At 38.6% G+C, this 17,604-nt stretch overlaps 1 protein-coding gene across 1 annotated transcript in view; it reads right to left on the bottom strand.

Moving 5' to 3' along the window:
- Window positions 1-17,179, bottom strand: part of tmem132d.L (transmembrane protein 132D L homeolog) — a 431,717-nt gene extending 414,538 nt beyond the window's left edge. Inside the window, exon 1 of the mRNA XM_041567229.1 lies at window positions 16,211-17,179. Coding sequence (XP_041423163.1) covers window positions 16,211-16,286 — 76 coding nt within the window. The 5' untranslated portion in view covers window positions 16,287-17,179. The remainder of the gene's footprint in view (window positions 1-16,210) is intronic.
- Window positions 17,180-17,604: the final 425 nt, after the last annotated feature.

The raw sequence follows: 17,604 nt of genomic DNA, 5'->3' as shown, positions 1-17,604 counted from the left end.
TGATCATTTATGGGATTCTCAGGTATTAGTGTTGGTAAAATATATATATATAGATATAAGTCTCAGCGCTTTTAAGCGATAAGCCATGGCTTTACGAGCTACACTCCTGCTAAATCTTACAGTGAAGAAGACAATGGCACTCGGTCTCAAAGCTGTTAAGTACATAATGCTTGCAGACTGATTTGGGGTATTTCTGATGGCATTTATAACTATGAACTGAGATTTTCAATCAATATACTACACTATAAAAATGTTATATGTAATTTCTGTTAAAGTATTTGCGATTATTTAAGCAAGTGGGTAATTCATGCTGCAGACAGAAATAATAATAATATTTTTTTTATTAAGTGCCATGATATTTTTTATTTCTGAAGATCATATTTTTGTTTAACATATAAAATGAGGGATTGAGGAGTATGACTTTAAAATAACTGAAAGTAGCTGGTAGCCAGGGACTAGGAAGGTACCATGAAGGTGGAGAGGGCAGGGTAAAGCACAAATTATAGGAAGACTTCCCAGTCAGTCTTCCTATAGAAACGAGTCAATATTTTTAACAACTAAGGGTATTTGTTAGGATGAGATACAGTACAACTTATACACCTGGAACAGAACAAGAAGTTGACCGGTAGTTAAACATGGTGTGAGAATTATTACTGGGTAGAAAATGGAAAAGATGGCATTGGAAAGATTACAAGTTCTAATAATACTCAGTAGAGGAGAAAAAAAATCACATTATGTGTTTGTTCATAAAGGAATGCTCCTAGCACAAATTAAAAATTCCAAATTCCAAAAATAATGATGATAATAATATGTGAACATAATAATGATGTGTGTGTGGGGAGGTTAATTTGTGATTAACCAGCCACAAAATGAAGTCTGAGGGTGGCCCAAAATAGCTAGAAGGGTCAGATCAGATCTGTAGCTGCTGAGAGCTGAACATTGGGATCTGCTGCTGATATAGAGCTTGAGAAAGTATCTAGTTTGGCACCATCTGATTGAGCTGAATGGGGTTTTGGCTAATGGGGTCAGTAGTACTTTCATTATACTTTTAATATATTTTTACTTAGCTTTAGGAGTGCTCCCACGACCCCCCATTTTTGTATTTAATGGGGTCAGTGACCCCCATTTCAAAGCTGCAAAGAGTCAGAAGAAAACAACAAGAAATAAAAAATGACAACCAAATGAAAATTTGCTACGAATTGGTCATTCTACAACATACTAAAAGTTAAAGGGATCCTGTAAACGGAAAACATGTTTTTTTTTATACTCAATTATGAAATCTGACATGGGGCTAGACATTTTGTCAATTTCCCAGCTGCCCCTGGTCATGTGACAGCACTTAAGGGAGAAATGCTTTCTGGCAGGCTGCTGTTTTTCCTTCTCAATGTAACTGAAGGAGTCTCAGTGGGACATGGGTTTTTACTATTGAGTGTTGTTCTTAGATCTACCAGGCAGATGTTATCTTGTGTTAGGGAGCTGTTATCTGGTTACCTTCCCATTGTTCTTTTGTTTGGCTGCAGGGGGGGAAAAGGGAGGGGGTGATATCACTCCTACTTGCAGTACAGCAGTAAAGAGTGATTGAAGTTTATCAGAGCACAAGTCACATGACTTGGGGCAGCTAGGAAATTGACAATATGTCTAGCCCCATGTCAGATTTCAAAATTGAATATAAAAAAATGTGTTTGCTCTTTTGAGAAATGGATTTCAGTGCAAAATTCTGCTGGAGCAGCACTATTAACTGATTCATTTTGAAAAAAAAAAAAAAATTCCCATGACAGTATCCCTTTAACTTGAAGTTGAACCACTCGTTTAATATCTGATTCAGTGTCGGACTGGCCCACCGGGCTACCAGGAAAACTCCCGGTGGGCCCAGGTGTTTGGGGGCCCTTGTGCTGCTAAAGATTTGGCCTATTTAAGGGCCATTTCCTATTTCCTTGAGAATAAAGGGGCTAAATAGCTGGAATAATAGATTATAGTATGTAAGAATAGAGACTAGGAGAATAGAGGTGAGTGAGGAGAAGAAGAATAATAGTACTGAGAGTGGGCCCCTGTTCTATGGTTCTTTGGTGGGCCCCTGGTCCAAAGTTTTGGGGTGGGCCCCTGGTGTCCCAGTCCGACACTGATCTGATTTCTAGCTCTTTGCATCTACCAACACATATATTTGACATTTTGGGGATAATAAGACATAGAATATATTTTCTTTTCTCCTCAACGCAGGGAAACTGCTAATCTCCCAACAATGGAAAACTCAACACCCACCAACTATAAGTGAATGGTTGCTAAAAGTACTGCTGTTTTATTTTGAAGAGCTTTCCACAGTGACAGAGAGGCACAATTTACAAAGTTCTCCCGCAGATGGAGTAGATGGATTCTCTTTAAAGAATCTGACACCTTCCAACAGGAAATGGAAGCTGCACCCAATAACTAGGAATCCACTAGAGCTAGAGAGAAACCACTCCCCTTTTTTCTTTTTCTCCCTGTCCCTTTCTTTCCTTCCTTCTGCCCCATAATTTCCATATTTCTCATAATTTTCCATGAAAATTCGGAATTCATGTATAAGTCAATGGGAGAGGTCCAGTGACCGATTTGAAGATGTTACTAGCCTTCCTGACATTCAAGTTTTTTACAGGTTTGGTCAAATTCGATTTAAATTCGATTCGAGTTTTTGATCGGTAAAATTCATCCGAGTTTTAGATATTCGATTTTTTTTAATAAATAACCCCCCAATTGAATTTCGAGCAAAATCGAATTTATTCGAGTTTAAAAAAAACTCATAAATTCGACATTTAATAAATGCACTCTAAGCAGCATATTTATCAAGGGTCGAATTTCGAATTGAAAAAACTTCTAAGTTCAAAAAGACCAACCAAAATTAAGTCAAAGGTTTTTTTTTGGTGGAATAGGTCTGTTTTCGATCGAATAGGTCCGTATTCAGCCGAATTTGAATCGTACGAATCGAAGGAATAGCGTATTCGATCAAATTCGATATAAAGTTTTTCTCAAAACAAACTTTAATTTTTCAAAGTCCACCAATTGACTCCAAATAGGTTCTAGGAGGTCCCCCATAGGCGAAAACAACAATTTGGCAGGTTTTAGATGGCGAATAGTCGAAGTCGAATTTTTTAAGAGAAATTCGCATTTACAATTTTTTCAAAAATTTGAATCGAATTTGGACTTTTCCCTAGTTGAAGTAAAAAAAATAACTCGAAATTCGAATTTTTTTCATTCGAAAATTCACCTCGACCTTTGCTAAATCTGCCCCTAAATGTAGTAAGCATATCATTTCGGTAGTACACATAAAGGGCAACTGAATTTTGGGGCTAAGAATTAGTGGGTGTTATACCATTCATTAGCGACTGTATATCTATTGTATAAATTATAATCACACTGCTGTATTCTATGACTGGATGATATATTATATCTACGGTTTCCTCACCCCCTCCCTTTCCTTCTGTATCACCTAACCTCCCCATATTTTTAAACTGTTCAATAAAAAGTTATTATTTAAAAAAAAAAAAAGAATATATTTTCTACATGTTTTTGCTCTATTAATGTATTCACTTGATTGCATTTATATGTGCATGTCGGGTATTGCTGGGATTCGAGCCAGCCTTTGTGTTTCTGACAACAAAAAGTGCTGCGTCAGCAATTTAGATGGTTAATTGTGATATTAAATAGAATTCTTCCATCCCAAAATGGTGCGCAAAATAATTCCAGTTTCCCTTGAGCGCATGGGGTTAAACAGGAGATTTGGCCCATTGCTTCCATGTTATGAAATCAGATCTGTAAAATATCACATATAAAATGTGCCATTAGCTGCAAAGTATCCCGCATTCTCCAGACATTAATTAATCAGCCCTTGGAGCTGCTAAGTGATTTAGTTTGAAATGCAGTGCTGCTTCCATGATACAATCTATGCTGGTTCACTCTCATTCCAGGTGATCATACAAAGTCCAGATTGCGTTGCTTTTCCTTGGGAGAAAGCTGTGATTTATTTGTGTAAAGGCTGTCTTGGGAGCATAGTAGTAATACATTCCCTCATGTATATACATTGCAAACAGTGACTTAACATTTGAATATTTTAATAGAACCCTGTAGCAATAATATCACAACAGATTCCTAAGCAGAATACAAAAAGCCTCAATTGTTTGCCATAAAAGATTTTAATTTGTCCAAAGGCACAAGACTGGTCTTTATACAAATGACCTGTAGATGTCGCTGTGTATAAGATGTATACTGTCTATATATAGTTCTCTCTATACTGTTAAAGGAGAAATAAACCCTAAAAATTAATATGGTTAAAAATGTCATATTTTAAATATTGAACTTATTGCACCAACCTAAATCTTCAGCTTCTCAATAGCAGCAAAGATCCAAGACTTCAAACTTGTCACAGGGGGTCACCATCTTGGAAAGTGTCTGCCACACTCTCATGCTTAGTGAGCTCTGAGCAGCTGTTGAGAAGCTAAGTTTAGGGGCCGTCGCAAGCAGAAAATGAGATTTGCCTGTAATATAAGCTTATGCTACAAGGCTGATTATAAAATTCTGATGCTAATTGCACTGGTTTCTGAATGGACATGTAGTAATTATTATCTGTATTAAGCAGTAATCAGCTTTATATTGTGACTTTTCTATTCTGTATATTGTGAATCAGTCCCTAACCTCAGTAAGTGAAAGCCACACAGAGCATGTGCAGTAAATCAGCAGAAAAGAAGATGGGGAGCTTATGTGGCATTTTGGAGGTACAGGTCTTCATTGCTAAAGCTGGTGGTTGCCTTGGGCTGGTACAGAAGGCAGTTAGTTAGGCTGTAGTTCTTCTTCAAGAATATTGAATGAGTAGAAGTTCCTGCTGTGGCTCAATGAAGCTGTTAATAAAGGACTGTTACAAAAAAAACTCATTTCTGGCTGTAAAACATAACAGGCATCACTCTAATCAAGCAACTAGAAGGCGTATCACATACATAAACAACCCCACGTTGTGTAGTTCTCGTCTTTGTAAATGTGCTATTAATGTCTGTAACCCTGCTAAATAAAACTCTGCACAATGATTATAATTTCACTGATATAAACAAAAGAATGGCAACAAAAGAGCTGCCACTGGAATCTTCCTAGTGAATGACATGGTAAAGGCTTGGCAGCCTGTCCATGTAGCGTAATTAGACTGAATATTAAGAGAGGGGGAAGAAAACAACCACTACATACAAATGTGCTTTAAACAAGCAGGAAAATAATTAGAATTACATTTAACTGGTAAAGTGTGTGTCTATATACCATAAAGTACATTTTAACCGTTTTCATGATTTTTTTTTTAGTTAAATCAGTGAACTCCAGAATGTGACCCTCCAGTAGTTTTTGATTACCAGTCTCCCATGCTGTTGAGAATTGCTGAGGGATGTACTTCATTAATGTGCTTTAGCATTGCTTTAATAGGAATAATTTTCCTTTGCCTAAAGGAAAAAATAAAGCCCAAAGCAGCTTTTTATTTGCTGAGGAACAATGAAAACATTATACCAAACTAACATCCAATGTAATCACTAACTACACTGGAAATTTACTGGTATGGGATCTGTTATCCGGAAACCTGCTAGCTCTGAATTACAGGAAGGCCATCTCCCATAAACTCCATTTTATCCAAATAATTCTTATTTTTTTTAATGATTTTTCTCTATAATAATAAAACAGTACCTTGTACTTGAGCCGAACTGAGATATAAGCAATTCTTATTGGAGGCAAAACGAGCCTGCTAGCAATATTTAATGTTTAAATAATTTTTTAAGTAGACAAGGTCCAAATTACAGAAAGATCCGTTATACGGGAAAAAACAGGTCCCAAGCATTCTGGATAACAGGTCATTTACCTGTACTCAGGGGCCCTCCGCCAATGAGGTGAGTTGAGGCACTCAGGCAAAAATGCCGCTCCTGGTAACTAAGAGCCGAATTTCTGGTTTTCAACCCGGAAATGCGGCTCTTCTAGTGCAGAGAGCACAATTGCGCTCTTTGCACTAGCGACGTGGACCCCTCGACAAAGGCCGTCTCAGGCGGCAAATTGGGCAAGATCGCCCCTGCCTGTACTGTTCTTTAGTGGATTTGTTGAGTGCAGATAGTACAGCTCAAAAGATCAAAACAGTCAAAATGGTAGGAATACACTTTGCAGCCCCCCCTTGCATTAACTATATAGTTTTAAGCTTAGAATCGTTGCCTCTCTATTGTAATTCTTATTCACATTTTTTTCTGTGTTATATCTACAGTGCAGAGAAACCCATTACTTTTGGTCAAAATCAATCCTTGTCAAATTGTTCACTTAAGAGCGACTTCTCTTTAAGTTTTATTGATGTTTAAAAGGAGCACTCAGCACTACATTTTTATTTATTATATTTGATGCAGAATTTGTTACTGAAGTCTGTCTTCCAAACATGTTTCAGGGCTTTTGTCTTTTGAATTAGAAGCATCATTTCTCAAAGGTATCTGGATGACCACAGGTATTTAGTGAAACTGTCAATAACAGAAGGGCATGATGCCAAAGAAACCGCTAACAATACATCCAATGAGTGATATGATATGGCTCTATGATTCACAGTTCACTTACTCAAGTTACTGTTAAAGACTTAATCTCCCAGCATGGTGATATCACAGACATCCAATCTAGAAAAAAATACTTATATATTTGACTTTACAGGACTTGATTACAATTGACAAGCATGGCATGTTTTGGTGCATATATCAGTTACCAATATCAAAAGTATATGGCCATACCTTTAAAATTATTGAAATAGTTGGATAATACTGGATAGTTGTGGAACATTTGTCTATAATAATGTTGGTTATCAAAGAAATTAAATTCTTGCCATAAAGTAGGAAGCGCAGAATTGCCTTCAGATTTGAGAAGGTCCTTTCCGGTTTCAAGTTCAACAGTATCATAACCCTGCGCACCATGAAAGGTCCATACGGATATGGTTTGCAGGGAGGAGAGTAAGAGAACTTGAATTGCCTGGAAGAGATTTAGAAGAAAGCTTTCCTAGAATAGTACAGGGTAAAGTCTGTTTCACCAATAAACAAAGGGCCAACTTCATATAAATACCCTTGATTGTGGATTGAGATGTTGACAGGCAGGTGTCCACATACTTTTAGCCATATTGTGGGCATATAGTCAACAAAGCTTGTTATTTGTCAATGAGGAGTGTTCAGAAAAGCCTTTGACAGGTAACAGATAAAACAATAATGCAACTGTATAGCATCATAAGATATATGGCTCTGATCATCTATATACTGTAAAGTGCATTAGTCAAACTGACGCATTAGAAGTAATACTTAACTTTTAGCATGATGGTAGCGAGAGACAATTTGCAATTGTTTTTTATTCTTTATTATTTGTGGTTTATGAGTTATTTAGCTTTTTATTTAGCAGCTCTCCAGTTTGCAATGTCAGCAATCTTGTTGCTAGGGTCCAGGTTACCCTAGCTACCATGCACTGATATGAATATAAAAGACTGGAATATGCATAAGAGAGGACCTAAATAGAAAGATGAGCAATAACAAGTAGCAGCAACAATAATTTTGAAGGTTTACAGAACATTTGTTTTTAGATGGGGTCAGTGACCCCCATTTCACAGCTGGAAAGAGTCAGAAGAAAACTAAAAGTTAACTTAAAGTTGGACCACCCAGTTTGTGTACTGGACCTGTTGAGAGGTTTAAGAATATAGAGCAGATATACAGTAGAACAACACTTTTAGAACATAACATTCGGAAAAACATTAAATACGGGAAGAAACAAATGGAGCATATGAGCACAAGACCACAAATTTAAGGGCATATAATTCAGGAAAACGTAAAAACGGGAGTCATTAAATTAAGATTCTCTGTTCTAAGGAACATGGTATATATATTGCACCAGTGCAGATGATCAAAGCAACATATTCGTTTTGGCTAGTGTACTGCCAGCCAGAAAAAAGCAACAAATACTTTAGCACCTATATTAGTAAACAAGTCCAGCAATACTTCACTGTCAAGTATCCAGTGGTTCATTCAAAAACCCTCATTTGAACGAAGCAAACCCAATGTGATGACATTTATATAGTGTTTAATCTTCAGAACTGTTATTACACAGATGGCTGGCTGTACATGCAGATAGCATTACTAAGAAGAGAAAGCCTGCACTGCATGCAGCAACAGAACTATTTTGGTCCTTTTTAAGCTCCATTTTTAAGAACACGGAATCTATTTCAGAATATCTTTAGTTAAAATCTGCTAGCCAGGAAGGTGAAACATCTTAGGCCTTCTGCTGGGTTTGTCTACATTTTGATTCATTTTTAAGGAAAGCCAGTTATGTTTTCTTTTTGTCTATGAATCCAACTAATGGGCAACCATTGATTCTCCAGATGTTATTGCTAGAGATACAAGGAGTCCAATATTTGGTTCAGGATTCATCTTTAATACTACAAGTTGCGTATGATATGTACACCGAAAATAGCGCCATTGCCTTTCACCACAGTTATCGTATGTTTGCATGCATAGACTAGAACTTTACAAATAAACTTTCCTGGGTTGGGGAAAAGAGGAGCATCAAGTGCTATGGGTTAAAACCTACATTTCCCAGCATTCCCACATGGCTAAACTTAACTAGGCATAATAGAGTATGTACAGTAGTTTGCGTTGCTGAAGCTTGCCTATCCCTGTTTAAATAATTGGGTAGAGAGAGAGAGAGAGAGAGAGAGAGAGAGAGAGAGAGAGAGAGAGAGAGAGAGAGAGAGAGAGCAGGCCAGTAACCTTTTCCAGCAAAGGTGGCAACTCTAATTCAAATTTTATTTTTATCAAATGTATCTTCATTCTGTTACACAACTTATTCAGACCTACAGGGTTTAGAATCAATCAGAAGATTGCTCCAGCAATATGGCTCTGCTTTGCAGTCCTGCAGTATTATAGGACATATTTAAATCCAAGGGCAAATAGCTAATTTGGGGGTTCACAACACTGGAATTGATGTTATTCCAGAACAGCAACCAATCAGAGTTAATTGCAGACTGGCTGCTGTGGGTTATAACTGTAATTAAACAAATCCAGTTTTATGAACTCTCCCTTAGGATAAATTTTGTTCACCTATTATTCTTTTGACATTCACAGGAAATACACAAAAAGTGAAAAATATACTAATTAATTCAAGGGAATAAATGTCTTGATTAGAAGTAGGAATTACTTTCACACAAACACACTAAGGGCATATAAATATAAGGGGCATATACTATTTTCCATTACAAAAACAGTGTAAGCATTGCTGTAAAGTGCAAAGTAAAAAGCACAGTTTTAGTCTTGTGAATTAATGCCATACCTCAATATTCTGTTTATCACCCATTAAAAAGAGACAATGGGCCCAAATATAACATACTTACAGAAGTGTCTTGTCCAAATGACAATATTATTATAAAACATATTATTTGAAATATAACCCACACTAGAAGTTAAGAGCACACTGTAATTTTAGCACTAGCAAGGGTGGAGCAATGTGCATATGGTGTTTGGGATGTGTTGTGATGATTGCTTGGAATTGGTTCCTGGGACGTTGCTATCTCTGCACACCCTTGGCATTCCCTTTCCACAGGGACCTCCAGGTCTACAGGCGTGTGTGGCCCATGGTGATAGTTTGTAATTTAGCATTGACCCTTTTACTGTAGCACTGTATTGGCAGAGTGCTGGAGTGTTAAGCCATCAAAACTCCTCTGTGGAGCTCAGATTAGTAAGCTGGTGCGCACAGAATTTGCCTTAAAGGAATTGTTCAGTGTAAAAATAAAAACTGGGAAAATGCATAGGCTATGCAAAATAAAAAATGTTTCTAATATAGTTAGTTAGCCAATTATGTACTGAATAAAGGCTGGAGTGACTGTATGTCTAACATAACAGAACATAGCCCAACTTCCTGCTTTTCAACTCTCTTGGTTTCCACTGACTGGTTACCCTGGTTACCAGACAGTAACCAATCAGAGACTTGAAGGGGGGCCACATGGGTCATATCTGTTGCTTTTGAATCTGAGCTGAATGCTGAAGATCAATTGCAAACTCACTGAACAGAAATGTACCATGTGGCCCCCCTTTCAAGTCGCTGACTAACTCAGAGTTAGAGAGCTGAAAAGCAGGAAGTAGTGTTCTGGCTATTATGTCAGACATCCAGTCACTCCAGCCTTTATACATTACATTTTTGGCTAACTAACTATATTAGAAACATTTTTTATTTTGCACAGCCTATCTATTTGCACAGTTTTTATTTTCACGCTGAACTATTCCTTTAACAGAATATGATATGACTATTAAAGATGGTGTATGGTGTAGCATACTCAAGCCACTGGCTTTAAAAAATATTTCAGCAAAACAGCCAAAGAAACCTTGGGCAAAGAAACCCCTCTGCCTGATTGACTCTGGAGCACCATTTCCTACTAGTACCTTCTACACTATGGAAATTTCTGTCCCACACTGACATCTATTGATTGAAATTAGTGATCCGGTATGTACCGTGAAACATATATAGCGTCAACCTCTAACATCTCCCAATGCTTTCACGCAACAACATCCTCTTTATTAACATTATAACCACACATTAACCATCCTTTACCCTTCTTACTTGTTGATTCCCATTCACTTCAATGGAAAACACCTAATAGTACTAGAACTCCCTTACTTAAGTCCCAAAATTGAAAAGCATCAGGGATGGCAATGTAAGATGTTTCCCATATATGTTCATAAGTAGCACCAGGAATGGATTCAGGCACATCATAGGCACCATTTGGCATAGACTTAAACACCAAAATGTAGAAGACAGCACCATTGAGGAATATATATTTAAAAAGCCTTGATTAGCTTCTCATGGCTTTAAAAAAATGCAACATTTCAATACTCCAATACTCGACCTTTATCATAGCCTTAAGCATCCATGGCTAGCTTTCATCTTGATGCCTACAATGCAAGGCATGAAGTGCATAGCACAAAGTCTTCCTGTTAAATCATCTGCTATATAATACTGGATTACTGAAAACATTCAAGAGTCATGCTATACCTAGTTCATATGCCAATTTGCTTCAATTTGCCAGGTCAATCCATGCAAAGAATCCAGGTGTCCATTAAGACAGGTGTTAGAAATCTTTGTGGGCCAATCAGAGGGATGATGTACAGGACCAACCCCAGTATGGGGTGCACTTAACTGCACAAATTTGCACTTCAGTCGCCCCCAACCAAAAGAAGAACTGTCAGAAGTCTTGCTACAGTTACTGTGGAATTTGAGAGTGGCGTAATACTGAGTCTGGTGTTTGTGCCATAGCCATGTGCAATAATTATAAGTCCCTTTGTGTGGAACATTTTGAGAGAGCAGCAGTTGCGAGGCACAGTTGTAGAACTTGCATGAAAGCATTTCCAGAGAAACTGTAGTCGGGGCTGCTATGGTTACATAAAAATAACCATAGTTGTGTGCAGTAACATGATATTCAATATCACCAATGTCGGAGTCCACATCAGCCAGTTGGTGATTCAGAAACCCTTTAATGAAACACAAGACTCATTCAATGTCTCGTTATAAATGTATTTCTTCAAGTGAGTAGAAATCAATCAGCTGTCTCATCCTCTGTATTAGGGGCTGTTCATCCAGGCATTTGGCCCTGTATTCATAACATATTTCCCAAGCCCCCGCATTACATTTTCCCTTCTACCTTTGAGTGTGAATACAGAATTATTTCCCTGCTGCACCGTCCTTAGCTTCAGTGAAAGTGTAGAAGGTATCAATTTGCAGTTTCAGCCTTCCTTACGATTCCATTGCCTTTCAGACTGCTGTCTACAGCCTTCTTTATCCCTTTCCTTTAACTTCTTCTTGCTCTATAACCTGGGAAGCCAGCAGAAAAATGGCCTAACGCTCCCAAATGCTATGACATAAAACACAGGTATTGGGCATGTGAGCATACATTGGCAATGTCCTAAAATCAAGTATTGGTCTTTATCAGTGTACTACAAGTTCTACAAATGAACGCAACAATCTCACTGGTTTCTAAGTGGAACTTTACCTATGTCAGTAAATGAACACTCTCTCTTTACATGCCTTCACTCCATATTCAAGATAATAATTACAAACAGTCAGTCAACAGCTCACTTGGGTCTAAAATGAAACCCACCATTAAAAAAAGAATTGAAATACCAAAAGGCCTCATATTAGCTTTTAAAGGAAAACTATACACCCAAAATGAATACTTCAGCAACAGATAGTTTATATCAAATAAAGTAGCATATTAAAGAATCTTATCAAACTGGAATATTGTAAATATTGTCCTTTAACATCTCTTGCCTTGAGCCACCATTTTGTGATGGTCTGTGTGCTGCCTCAGAGATCACCTGACCAGAAATACTGTAGCTCTAACTGTAACAGGAAGAAGTGTGGAAGCAAATGACAAATAACAGTCAGTTAATTGGCTCATGTGACCTAACATATGGTTTTTTAGGTATATTTATGTGCACCATGAATCCTACAATCCCAGGGGGCGGCCCTTATTTTTTAAAATGGCAGTTTTCTATCTATGATTACTCAATGGCACATACTACTAAAAAAATATATTATTATGAAAATGGGATATTTACGTGGAGCAGGGTTTTACATATGAACTGTTTTATGCAATATCTTTTTATAGAGACCTTCATTGTTTGGGGGTATAGTTTTCCTTTAACTTTCCCTTTCAACAGTTTTAGAGTAAGGTCGGAAAATGACATTTTTCTCTGGCTCCTCTGTGGGAAGAAATGTTGATTTAGGTACAAAGTACATATTGTAATGTTTAACAATTGACTTTTTAGTATCTACATGAAGATGATCACCCTGTGTCCATCCATTTGTCACTGAGCGGGTAAGTCTGAATAATAGAAATGTTCTCTCTTTAGAATGGACTCCCAGCCTGGCAACGGAACTGCAATTATCCCTTTAAATCTCCCTATATATAATATTTCCCAAGATAACGCTACAAACAGTGCTCTGAAACGGTAATTATAACTGTTGTTCACACAACATGGATTTTAGAAACCCGTCAGGGAGTGAGTGTGCAGCGAGCAACTGTCTGGTGCTGCATCATTTGCTAAATTAGGGAAATTTACCCAAAAAATAAATAAAATAGTCCAAATCAATCAGTTCCTGCCCACAGCTGTCAATCAACATATAGAGCTTTAGGGAGAACCAAATCCATCATGAAGCAACAATGTACTCTGTGGCACTCTCGGGCTGCTGGTTTCTTTTATAAATAAAAATCTAGAATTGAAATCAGAGCAGAGGGAAGTTTATGTATTCCCAGCGTAGTTTTACTTCCTACCCTCATTCTTCTTTCTAAATTCTCGTTCTCACGTTTAAGATGTAAATGCCGATATGTGAGGTATGCCTCTGGCTAACAGCCGTGCGTTCAGCTCACTAAAGCCACATAAAAAGGTAGACATGAGCTTTCTAATCCTGCATATGATGTTACTGTGCCAGAAACTCCCAGCAGTGGCAGAAGCTCATTGCGTTTGCAAACAGATCATAGCTTGATGAGATGATGAGTATATATAGACATTACTTCTGCCTCTCAGCCCCCACCCTTCCTTTTCTCTTTCCTTCATTAAGTTAAGATCAACATATTTCCCTGGGGTCCCTGGGAAACCAGTGAGGATGGTGCCCCCTTTTTTTGGAGGGGTTAGATAAATCATGTTTATAAAACATGCCTCCCCCCAGCTGTGACACTGCAAATCTCCTGTCAGTGGAATGGTGGAAGTTGCAGTTTAACAACAGCTGGAGGGCTTTGTGTCTGGACATACATAAGTGCAAATAAAATATATCTGTCAGTATAAAACAGTGGTGTCATTGTAACATCACATAGGGGGGCGGACTACAATATTAAAGGGTATGAGGGGAGGCACAGCTATTTAGTTTCCTGGTCCAAGGTGCAACTATAATGATCACCTTGCCCTAACCTCTGCCTACCAACATCGCTGACAGTTTAGCCATGAATGAACACAAACTAGAATTCTGTGACCCATATAATATATATATACCCTGTGTCGAGGCACAGCAACTTCCAGCAGGACAGACTCAAAGGGTTACGTGGGATGTGCAGCTCATGACTGATACATAGCCCTATGCTAGGAGGGATGAAGCCGGTCATTATTTCTACTACTGCAGATGAATGATCCTATAGATGCAAAGAAGCGCCAGAGTCAATATCAGCCATACATAAGTAAGATTCATTAACTCCAACAAATACCCAGCTTATCCTGGTATGTGTGTCATTTGTCAGTAAGAGACTACATGAAACAATGGAATGTTCAGTGATACTAAAAACTGAGCTTATTTGTACAAGAATATTCCCCACTCACCGGTACTGTGACTGCCAACACAAATGCACAAAGTTACAGCAAGCTTGGCACAAACCATTTACTGGAAGAAACAAACATAATCTCTTAATGCAGATCACTTACTGTTGACGGGGCCCAGAGCACAAGACCCAGCCTGGGGCCCAATGGTTAATCTGACCTCCAGCTGTCCAACTGTGGCTGAACTATAAGGGCTATTCCACACGGGGAGATAGCGACGCGTTTGCGGTCGCCGCGACAAAGCGCCGCGACAGTCGCCGCGACCGGCGCAGGCGACAGTTTTGTATGGGCGCCTATGTAAAAACGCCTGTGCTAACCACACGAGGCGATGCGCTTTTCAACAGTCGCCTGAAAAAGCCTGGCGAGGCATTTTCAGGCGACTGTTGCAAAGCGCATCGACTCGTGTGGTTAGCACAGGCGTTTTTACATAGGCGCCCATACAAAACTGTCGCCTGCGCCGGTCGCGGCGACTGTCGCGGCGCTTTGTCGCCGCGACCGCAAACGCGTCGCTATCTCCCCGTGTGGACTAGCCCTAAATCCCTGCTTTACAGATGATTCTGCAAAGTTCTAGTTCAGCAACAGCTTGGAGTTTGAAGGATAGACAGCCCTTATATAAATTATGAATAGACTTTACCTATTCATATAAACTGGACTTGCACCTAAATACAGTCCTCTGATACCCTTGTTTTGTAACCATCACTGAATGCAATGCCTTTCACTCTTACTGGAGCTAGAGCTAGAGCTAGAAAAACAGGAACACTAAATAAATAGAGATATATAGTATTGTATCCTGTATACATATATACCAGCAATCCATAATTGAATAATTAATAAAGTTTATTTATTTCCCCATGTTACTGTTATCCCAATGTTTCGGTCCTTTATTAGGACCTTTATCATTTATATATATATATATATATATATATATATATATATATATATATATATATATATATATATATATATATATATATATATAATATATTTTTGGACCCTGCACCCTGATTTGATTGAAAGATTCTGGATTGGAGTGCGGCTGCCACAAGTTGAATATATATATATATATATATATATATATATATATATATATATATATATATATATATATATATATATATATACAGTCCAGATCCTTGATAAAGGACCAAAACGTTGGTATGCACAGTGGAATAAATGATTATTGACCAGTAATATTGGAGTGCTTATCTTCCTTATCGCTATATATATATATATATATATATATATATATATATATATATATATATATATATATATATATATATATATATATATATATATATATATATATATACTGTAACAAACAAGGTAAAGTTGTGCTCACCACTAATTTTTACAAAAGATGAGGCGGGAGTACAATGATGCTGTGACCACAAAATACCCATTATTGATAATGGGTTGAGTACAGAGGACCTCTTGTATTTGTGTATGTGTATATATATATATATATATATATATATGACTTTGACGTAGTTGGCCAGCTTAAATATATTGCAATACATGGACAAACAATCCCTGTTTTGTTTAAAGGGTAAGGCGTTTTTTAGAAGTTTTGTTTTTGTCTTTATATACAGTATATATTCACATACATATCAGAAGGCAATGGTAGAAGCAGCTCTACAGGAACAGTTGGGGAACAGCAGGCAAGTGAAGTGCAGATGTGAGCAGCCTGGACATGTGGATATGACAACTTGCTGTCTGCTTTCCCACCTGCACAACCTGTCGGCCGATTCTGTGACCAAACTCAGCAGCCGCCCGCAGACTGAGCGACTGAATCGCTGCTCACAGAGCAAGTGAAGAAATAACAAGAAGCAGAAAGTAATGGCAGGGAGAAGGCTCCTTACCTCTAGAAAAGGCTGCTGCCAGGCTGAGGAGGAGAGAGGAGACCTGCAACATATTCCTGCCGGCAGATCCCCGCATCCTCGAGGCTCGAATCCTTCGGCCGAACTTGTGCCCGAGCCACTTACAGACAATCAGCCCAAGATACGAGGCAAAGCCATTCCAGCATCTCACACACCGCAATCACGTTAGGTCCCCAGATCTCATGAATCTCTCCCGCTCTCTTTCTCCTGCCCTCAAAATCGCAGATAATCTGGACTGGTCTGTGCAACAACCGGCACTCGCGTGTAAGCTCAGTTATTTACACAGGGAAAGCAGCTCTGGGAGACAAACAGATGTGGGAGGTGAAGGCTTTGGCTGCAAGCACAGAGAAGCGTGGAGCGATGGTGCTACAAAGTACAGGCGATACTGAGCGATCATCCGCTGGCTGGGAGAGGGGCTGCTGGGTATTAGTAATGCACGTTGGCTCTCTAAAGTTTCCTCGCATGGAGCGCAGCCCAGGATGGATCTTCCCACTGCAGGGGCGTCGCTTGGACATTGACACTGGCAAAGTCTCACTTAGCAGCTCAAGTGGGATGTGCTGCTGTCGCTGCTGTCGCTGCTACTGCCGGGGGATGCTCTTCATACTCGCATCAGCCTATAAGAAGCAATCTCCCCTATGGAAATGGCATTGGGGTGTATGAGCTGCCCCCATATAAATGTGTATCATGCCCACCCTGACAAATCACATGCAGAATTACTACTGACACCTACATGAGACTATTGTCTTGCACAGTAATCACACTGAATACTCTGCATTATAAAAGCATCATGGACATGCAATTTGGCATTTAGGCTACACATGGGTGGCACTGTGAAAACAATATGACTACTTACCAGCAGTACAATAGGAGTAAGTCCATGGCATATAGGCTCTGTGTCTGTACATTGGGCAGAAGTTAGTTATCCCTGTAAAGCTCTGCCCATTTGAAGTGGCACACTCACTGAATCAAATGGGATGTTATTTCATTTTCCCACCACCAGCCTTGGTCCTTTAGCTGGCGAACTACACCTCTCAATGCCCCCTCCAAACCACAGTTTGTGAATGATTAAGTCCATTTCTCAGAAAGGCAACAATTGAGAAAAAAAACACATTGTGAGCCAGTGAGTGGCCTGTCATTCAGAATGAAAAATCCATTCACAATAGCTCTGGAAAGAGTGAATCACAGTCTACTCATCATAGTAACCCTTAAGAATATTTTATTTACATAGTGCTGGTTAATCCGGACCAATGCTGGATGGGAGAAAGAACAAATTAATCTGGGGAAAAAAGCATTCTCTTATATTATACATACAGGTATGAGATCCATTATCCAGAAACACGTTGTCCAAAAAGCTCTGATTGTCTCCCATAGATTCA

The sequence above is a fragment of the Xenopus laevis genome, chromosome 1L (genome assembly GCF_017654675.1).
Source record: "Xenopus laevis strain J_2021 chromosome 1L, Xenopus_laevis_v10.1, whole genome shotgun sequence".
Lineage (NCBI taxonomy): Eukaryota > Metazoa > Chordata > Amphibia > Anura > Pipidae > Xenopus > Xenopus laevis.
This window is presented reverse-complemented; position numbering and strand designations above follow the sequence as displayed.